The 9357-nt window shown below is 41.7% G+C and overlaps 1 protein-coding gene across 2 annotated transcripts in view; it reads right to left on the bottom strand.

Moving 5' to 3' along the window:
- Positions 1-9357, bottom strand: part of RUNX1T1 (RUNX1 partner transcriptional co-repressor 1) — a 109762-nt gene that overhangs the window by 777 nt on the left and 99628 nt on the right. For both annotated transcript variants that reach the window (XM_080340154.1, XM_080340153.1), the window contains exon 10: positions 8869-9059. In XM_080340154.1, the coding sequence (XP_080196280.1) occupies positions 8869-9059 (191 nt within the window). The remainder of the gene's footprint in view (positions 1-8868; positions 9060-9357) is intronic.

Raw genomic sequence — 9357 nt, 5'->3', positions numbered from 1 at the left:
GGCACTTCTGGCAGTGAATAGTTAAGCTGAAGCTTAAATCTTTGGCAGGATGGGGAAGCCACCACAGAGTATGTACGCTATTCACTTTCACACACTCTATATCTATGCCAGCTGGATGCTGGAACACTGCCAATCTTTAAGTGATATTCCTCAACTACATTAAAAAAAAAAAAAAAAAATCCCAACTTCAGAATCAAATAGAGACCTAAATCCAAAACAAAATTTTTAAGAAATTTAATCGGAGTCAAGTGGTCCCCTTTAGAAAATATCCATGTGTTAGTTCCATCCTTCCTGGTTTTGCTGGGTTGGCTTTTTTTTGGTTGGGGTATTTGTGGGTTCTTTTTGTTTTGGTTTGGGTTTTTTTGGCATAAGCACATACTGGCAGATGGGGGAAGAGTAACTGTCCAGTTCTCAATTGCTCTTTGAGACTGAAATCAAATGTACATGGCATTCTTAATTCATACTGATTAAACACACAGACTAAACCAGTTAATTACAGATACATATGTTGGGGACTTTTTTTTTTTTTTAAATTCATAAAATTGTTCCCATCTTTAAAAACACTTTTTTAAAAACGTGGAATTACTAACACACAGAAACAGATGGTTTTGGTACTTAAATGCCAAGAATTCAGACGCCTTGTCTGGCATCACCTGGTTTTGATTCAATATTCATTGTTCCAGGTTTGTTTTGCTCAAACTCTGTCCAGTGCTGCAGAGGTAAAATCACCTTTGGAAATGGATAACTGTACTATTCTTGAACAACTTTTCTTTAAAAGACCTTTTGTCTCAGCCATGAAAAAATACTGTAAGTAATCTAGAACACTGTATATGAGCACTTACCCGCACAGACATATTTACACATACACCAAAATGAACTGGCAAGGTTGTATTAGCATATCACAGAGTTGCAATGAGACATCCTACTGACCAGAAACAGAATGAATTGTGATATACCTGGATTCTGCTTCTTTTGCTACACTAGTATTTCTCAACAGCTGCGTCATACTTGTGAAAGTTTCGTTTTGCCAGCTTGTTGCTCCCACTGTGATCATCGAACATGGTGTAATTTTGCTCCAGCCATGACTGCAGAGAATTTCCACGTACTGCCATGCCTGCAGCCCCCCTTATCTATTTGTTTGCAAGTAAACTGTCAGCCCTAGGGTCGGCCTATACTTCCTTTATCCCTTCTTCTGAAAACAAATACACACATACAAAACCTCCACATGCAGACTTTTCTGGAAAAGGCTCACATTTATGCAACAACTTATTGCATTTAAAAATTACTACAGTGCAAATTACATATATAAGCATACATGTCCTGGGGAGCTTGCACTGTGATAGTGGCTGGATTTGACACACAGAACTCCCTGTCCTATGCAGTCCTCATCGCTGTGGCCATTCCTTGCTCTTTCTCATGTGTGAGCAGTGAAAAACAGCAGCAAACACTAGGTTCAAGCACTGCAAGTTTTGACAGCAGATGATTTCTGTTCACATTGCTCCAGAGCCCAAATTCTACCAAAGAAAAGCAAGGCTTGAGATGCCAGCTAATGGCCTGGGCTGTGCTTCGTGCACCCCTGCTCATGTCTTTCCAGTTGATTCAGATATCATGGACAGAGCTTAAGCTCACTATTGGACTAAAACGTGGTCAAGGTATCTTCCATCCTGGGAAGCTCTAGCAGGTACTAGCAAAACAGAGGACCCTGGCTGAACTGTGTAGGCAGCATCTCAGATAACAGGGGACTAAAATGTCATGCTGGTGACAAGGTGGCAATCATTATATGAGTGTATAAGCAGACCATGGACTCCTTTACACCTAAGTTAAGACTCTCCACCTCCTAGCACTGGTAAGGCTCAGCCTGGAGTCCAGGTTGGGACGATGCACTTCAAATATAGCAAAATAAATAAGACAAATAAGACTTTGAAAGAACCTAGAGAAAGGCAGCCAGAACAATCCAAGGTCAGACAAATGCAAGCTATAAGAAGAGACTGAACAAAATGAGACTGTTAAACTTAAGGAGAAACAGTAGCCTGAGAGGGGACAGCAGCAGCCTAACATCTTGGAAACCATTGCAGTGGAACAGGCAATGACCATGTCTACATGGATCAACAGAGGAAGTAACAGGATCAGACATCTTCAAGAAAAACTGGAAAATGAAATCTTTTTAAGGACAGGCACAAATTGCCTGGAGGCACTGGAGAACCTCCATCATTAAAAAAAAAAAGGTAAAGCAGGTATCTCACAGGAATGATACAGCTAGAGTTGATCATACATCAGGAAAGGTAGCAGCAGATCTCTCAAAGGCTCTCCTGGTCTATCTGTCCTTAAATAGTGAGTTACTACACTGCACTTTCAGCTCATGCTTTATAGCCTTCCAGATGTAGCTAAAACTATGGGGAGGACTGGATTACAGTTTAACTCCGCATTGATTTTCCTGTGAAACACTGAGGTTATACAAAAGGCCAGATTCTCAGACTACATAATTCAATTTAACTTCACTACCTTGAAAATGGATTAATTCAATGAAATTGGGCTAAATTACACCAGATGGGAATCTCACTCCGAATCTATGCCACCGATCATATTTCATCCTCCTCTTTCAACTGACAAGGAACATCAGTCTTAGGTCAGAGCCTTATCTTAGGTCAGACTCTTAATTCTCATGCACTTAAGCTTCCATCTTCAAAAACAGAACTCAGAAACTTCTGTTTGCCATCAGGAAAATTCTTAAAAACAAATGGTCCTCATTTCTGTGGTCTCCAGTACCAGGACGCATACTTGTCGATAATTTTGCCCATCCTATCACTTTCATCTTTGAAATATTTAACCACAACTGAGTATTTGCTTTCCTCTGACACCTCCAGCTGAGACTCAGTGTAGAGTTGGCTTCAAGAAGAAAAAAAACTCAAATGGACTGTAACATGTCAAAGAGATGACAAACTCTGGAATGCTGTAATACAGTGTCAAATACTGCTCTGTCATCTTCAACAAATTCTGGATTTCCCCAGTTTACTGAGAAAGGAAGCATGGCTGGGTAAGAAGAACCCACAATTTTCCCAGTTCTGCAATTCCCATGGTATTCAAAACCCTATCACTACTAACCACAAGAAAAAGAACATCCAGAAATCACTGAAACCACAGTGGCGTAAATGAGGACTGCATAAGCCACTGGACACCAGTGCAAAAACACCAAGCAAAGTTGTTTATGCAAATTCTATCCAAAACCCATTAGAAAGGGAAACACATCAGTACTTAGGAAATTCTCATGCTGTGTCAAAATGCAGCATTCCACACAAAGATATTCCAACCTTTAGATGGAGTGCTGCATTGTATGGCTATAAATTTTTCAGAAGGGACAAGCAAGGAAGGAAAAAAGGTGGGCCAGCCCTCTGTGTTACTGTGTTTTGACTGTCTAGAGCTTGATGACGGTGAAGATAGGGTTGAGCATTTATGGGTAGGAATTGGGGGGAATTACAGGCCTGTCAGTCTGACCTTGGTGCCAGGGAAGCAGATGGATGCAGATGATCTTGAGTGCCAATACATGGCACATAGAGGACAACCAGGTGATCAGGCCCAGTCAGCATGAAAGGCTTGACCAACCTGATCTCATTCTATGACAAGGCTTCTATGACACACTTAGTGGATGAGGGAAAGGCTGTGGATGTTGTCTACCTAGACTTTAGTAAAGCCTTTGGCACAGTTTCGCAGAGCATTCTCCTGGAGAAAATGGCTGCACAAGACTTGGATGAGTGTATTTTTCACTGGGTAAAAAGCAGCTGGATGGCCAGGCCCAAATTGTTGTGGTGAATCGTGTCAAGTCCAGTTGGCAGCCAGTCATGAGTGGTGTTCCCCTGACCTCAGTATTGGGGCCAGTTCTGTTTAATATATTTATCAATGATCTGGACAAGAGGATTGAGTGCACTCTCAGTAAGTTTGCAAATGACACAAGTTGAGCAGTAGTGTTGAACTGCTCAAAGGCAGGAATGCCAGAGGGATCTGGACTGGCTGGATCAATGGGCTGAGGCCAGTTGTACGAGGTTCAACAAGGCCAAGTGCCAGGTCCGGCGCTTTGGTCACAACAATCTCAGGCAGTACTACAGGCTCGAGGAAAAGTGGCTGGAAAGCTGCCCAGCAGAAAAGGACCTGGGGGTGTTGGTAAACAGTAAGCCGAATACAAGTCAACAGTGTGCCCCGGTGACCAAAAAGGCCACCAGCATCCTGGTTTGTATCAGGAATAGTGTGGAAGAATAGGGAAGTGATTGTCGTACAAGTCAGCATTAGAGAAGCTAAATCGTGAAAACAGAAGGGTGGAGAAGCATACAGAAGAGACGTGCAAGCTGGCGAGCCAGGCTTAGCTTAGCAGTTTGGGGCAGTGCCAATGTTCGCAACACATCTGGACTGCTCCTGCATAGAACACATGGCTCTGGCGCCTCTGTACCACCCAGCACTGCAGGGGATGGTGTGCTACTTTCAAGAGATGCCCAGCCAAAAAAAATTAAATGTTAGCTGACATATGTATTAAATTTAATATCAACCTAAAAACTAGGCTTGCATGAATCACAGCATCTGATGATCAGAGTCAGGTTTGCTGGCACAGTCCTGGTCTCAATGGATTGGTCAGCAGAGATTGAAGCCATCTGTCTTCAAAATGTCAGGTAAGTGTGATATTCACATACAACATAAACTGCTGCAATATAAACAAGCCCTAACATTACACATCTCTTAAAAGTAGTGTTGGACCAGTTACATACTTGTTTTATCTGAGCAGATGTCAGCATCTGCTTTAAGTAGACAGAACCAAAACATTTGTGTTCCTTCCTCATCCCCAGCCCCCGCCCTACTCAAAAGTGAGGAAGAACTCCGAGTGTCAGATTTTTCAGTGGCGTTTTATACCAGAGCAGAAAGACAGATGTTTTGATGGTTCCCCTCCCCACCCCCCTTACAATCTGGGCAGCCAGTCTCTTCGCTACACTGTTCACCCTTACTATTAAAATTGATTTGCACAACAGTACATTGCAGCCAAACAAGCACAGCAGTCTCAAAGAGTAGGCTGCTCACACATGTTTCTGTACTTTGCCAAGACAACTACTGATGAATGGGTCACCTTTTGTCAAGCAACTGTAGGGGCTGGTAAAGAAATAATTTGTGGTTCAGGAACAGCCACACTGACAGGTAAGCCTTCTCCTGTCCTTTTGCAATCCAACAGCAGTGTGCTCTGTTTGCTGGTCTTCAACCAATCTCTCATTAAAATAACAGAAAATAATGAAATTACAAGGGTATAAGATGAAAAATTATGGAAATCTTTAGAAAGTAAATGCACAGACACTGAAGCAGTGGCACTGTGAATCAAATCATACTGAACAATTCAAACACAAGCAAAGAACAATAGTTCAACAAAGGACGAGGTCAGGGTCAGAAATTAAAACTATACCATGTAATGTGGTGATTCTTAAAGTATTGCAGACCACTTCTTAAAACTCAGGATGCCTCCAAATATCACATCTCCTCTCCTAGTCCCCTCACTGTCCTAAGTCCCCTTTATTTTGCTTCAGTCAGTTCAACACATCCAGCTTCATTGTTTTCTCACAGACATTCTTGCAGGCGTCGATGCTACTTTTTCTTTGTTAAAATCAAAACAAAGCACAAAAAAACTTCAACAGAAAAGAAACAAAAACAACAAACAAACAACCAAACAAGAACAACAACAAACAAATAATCTACTTTTTGTGAGACCCCTGAAAGGTCTTGGATGAGAAGACAACATATTATTTCAAAATTATAATAATTTCAAAAATATTTGAGTCTTATTACTAGTCATCACTTTGAGCTCTAGAGAAGACTGCAATAGAAACCATGCCCCAAAGTCCTCACACCAGGGCAGCTCCTGACCTAGGTCCAGGTTGCATTTTACTGGATGAAAAACGAAGAGCTGTAAGGGAGAAACCTTGCCAATAGACAAGGAGTGGCCATATCACACAGAAATTATATCTGATTCATTAGAAATCTGGTGCCAAATTCTCATCTCCATTCATAGTTTCCACAGTCAAAAGAACAAATGGCACCCATGGGAGAAATATTCTCTGTCAGGAACTGCATGGAGATTATATAGCAGCCTATACTGAGCTCTCTTGCAGGCCTTGGTGTAATGTCCTCTCAAGGAAAAGAAACGGGGCGTGATGCTCAGCCTTCCCCTAGACCTGTAAGACTGCAGAAGCTGCTCTTCAGCATTCTCATATTTGGAACTGGAAACATTCTAGCCCTGGAAATACGACTCCAGTGCCTTTACTACACAGGAATCTGTGTTGCTAGAAGCATATTGCTGAGAGTTGTAAACAGAGAGAAGTTACGGAGACTTATAACCGAGACAAATTAGGAGGGACGTTCACCGAGAGATAATGGACACCAAAGCAAATGTGAAGTTTTCTTCCTCGATCCCGATAAACACAAGGTCTCGTCTCCAAAGAAACCCTTTTTGAACACTGGTAAACTGATCTCTTGTCCTCAAAATGAAGGAAAAGGTTGGTCCGTTTTTACAGTTATGAAAAAGTCTGAATTTACAGGTAATCATGGGAAGCATTGGCCTACGTGGTTGGAGTTTGGAATTAATTATAAGTAGAGGACGAAGAGGGACTCATCATAAAAACTTAACAGACATATCTAATTCTCAAATAAGTATCACTGTCCTCTCCCTTCACAATTAACCAGGCACTCGTAAACACAAACTGAGCAAACTTCATTTCTCTCTGCAGGATTACTAAAACCTGCATTTTTTCACCTCGCAACAGCCACCCTGATGTGCCACTTATGACCACAGACGCAAAAGCTACAAGACCAGGACACTAAACTTCATATTAAATAGCTTCCAAGTACGTAGTTTGGTCTCAGTTCAGGAGGCTTGTAGGCTCCCTGAGGATGCACAGGTCGGAGAACATCTGTAACCCTATGAGCCACATTTCATTAGAACACAATTAAAAGAATTATTTGCCTTCTTTTAAAGTCCCGTTTCCAAGAACTGAACCAACTCATAAGCAGTTCTTCTGGAGATGAAGTAAAGATGTCTGTTGTTACAGAGCCTTTTCCAGAGTCATGACTGCCGAGGAGTGAATTACAGCACACAAACTCTCTACACACTCCTCTGGATGCACATTTGCTTGTGGGAGAACGGGCTGTATATACTGGCATGTAAGTACTTCCTCTGTCCTGCCTACACTATACCAGTTCACTAAACAGATTTAATTTACAGTTTCCTCCAAAGGCATTTACCTTAGGAATTTTGGTTTTAACAATAGGAGCCTTTTGTATATATACACACACACAAAATGTCAGCTCTTTAATGATGCTGTGTCAGACAAATGCCCTTTCTATGAACATAGTGCGGGAAAAATGTCCTTGAGTATCTCAGATACAAAATGCCAATAAATTGAATTTATGTCTCATTTAATCTACAATGGAACAGTTAGTACTTAGAGGGTACATACACTTCCCGTAGTGCCTTTCTTCCTGAGAAACTTTCAGATGCTGAAAATCAATTCCTTTTGTCTCCTTGTTATTCATCTGCTACATATTAAGGAGAAACTCTGGGCATTCAGTGATCCCACAATGGTCTTTCATCTCCAGAGAAGTCTGGTATGAATTAAAATCTTACGCTCCTTCAAATTACGGATGCATACTGCAGCATGCCACTGACTTATCTGCTCATGTGTTTTGCCAGTTTTCTCAGCATGCTGCAGCTAACTTATCTGCATCTTCCAGCTTAAGGGACTCTTCTACAATGCTGCCCATCCAGCCCATGAAAAGTGCTTTGATGATAGTGTACACAAACATATATCCCCACACAAATAGTACTGCTTTTCACGTTTTCTTCCAACTCCTGCCATTTAGGATCTGTATTAAAAAGTGGTTTTACTATAGCAAAGATCTTAGTACAAGAACAATAAATCATAAAAGTAATGCCCTTTCACTTCAGTGGCCTTAAGAAATTAAGATTATAAATGAGTAACTTTTAATTGACATAATTTCTGTCATGTCTGTTTCTAAGGACAGTTTTAACCTAGGACGCTGTTTTTCTGTAATGGATGTAAAATTTAATTGCTACCTAGACTGCTGCAGCGCTGGTCAAACACACACTACTCTCATGCTCCCAGCTGCCTGCTGGTTGTGCTGCTGGTCATCCTATACCACAGCAACGTGAGGTTTCCACAATCAGGTCTGAAAGTAAATCAGGACTTATCATGCCTATTCTTGTTTTACTCTTTGTTGCTCTTCCTGTCTATTTTTCTCTCTTTCAAATGCTGTTTGTACACTCCTCAACTCTCAAATATTCCCTGCAGCCAAAGCAACACATTCAAACTAAGAAAACACTTGCAAATCTATATTCACATTCTGTCCTACAGGAACTATTGCTTCTATGTCCAGCACTTTCTCCAGACAATCTTTTAGCCACCTCATTCTACAGGCTCTTAAATGAAATATTTCTTTGCTTAAATTAGATTTCACTGTGAAATATTTTCCATCAAGCAATCTTGCTATCTATTCAATATGGTAGCTTGCAGAGTTTTAAGATAAAGCTACTGAAAAGCTACATTATAACAGAAATGTGTTCATGGCAAGCAACCCCAAAGAGCAGTTAAAAGGTGACACCGCAGCTGAAGTTCACTAGCTATTTTGGGCTTAGATTGCAAAATAGCCAAGAAAATTTGGAGCTCAGCATGTACCTGAAATACACGTCCAAAGCTACGGTGCAGACAGATAATAGTGGGCACTGAACTCCGAAGTCACACGAACAGCCTGTGCCAGGTAGATTAAAGCTAGCCCAGATACACCTATGGTCTGCAGGCACAGGTGATGCCTGCCCAGCAAAGACCTTACCTCACTTGAATCCTCCTGCTGATTGATGACAGCTAGTGCATCCTCCGCAGCCTGGCGCTTGGCTTCGGCAACCGTGCGCTCCATCTTGGCTCGCTCCGAAGTGATCATGTCGTGAGCTTTCCGCTCGGCCTCCGACACCGCCTTCTGCAACTCGGCCATCGCCTGACGTTTTACTTCATTGACAGCTTCCTCTGCAAAGGAGGAAAGAAATCCTCATCAGCACAGGACGTATGGCACAAGGCTACATAGGACTGATGCATGAAATGCAGCAGATACTCTGTTATATTCAAAGTCTTCACTTTGAAAAGAAGGACACAGAGGAACCTGGTTCCTCAAGACTCTTCAAGCCCACGCAGGTGCTTCTTTACTTCCTCATCACTGAAAGCTCGCTCAAGTCTCTAACACTTGTGATGATTCTTGTTATTTTGATTTACAGTCAGTACTTCTTATGTACAGACATTTCTGATCTCTGCTGTGTTATTTTTGTCA

Source organism: Nesoenas mayeri (assembly GCF_963082525.1).
Source record: "Nesoenas mayeri genome assembly, chromosome: 2".
NCBI classification, from domain to species: domain Eukaryota; kingdom Metazoa; phylum Chordata; class Aves; order Columbiformes; family Columbidae; genus Nesoenas; species Nesoenas mayeri.
The sequence above is the reverse complement of the archived record's forward strand: the minus strand, read 5'-3'. Positions and strand labels throughout refer to the sequence as shown.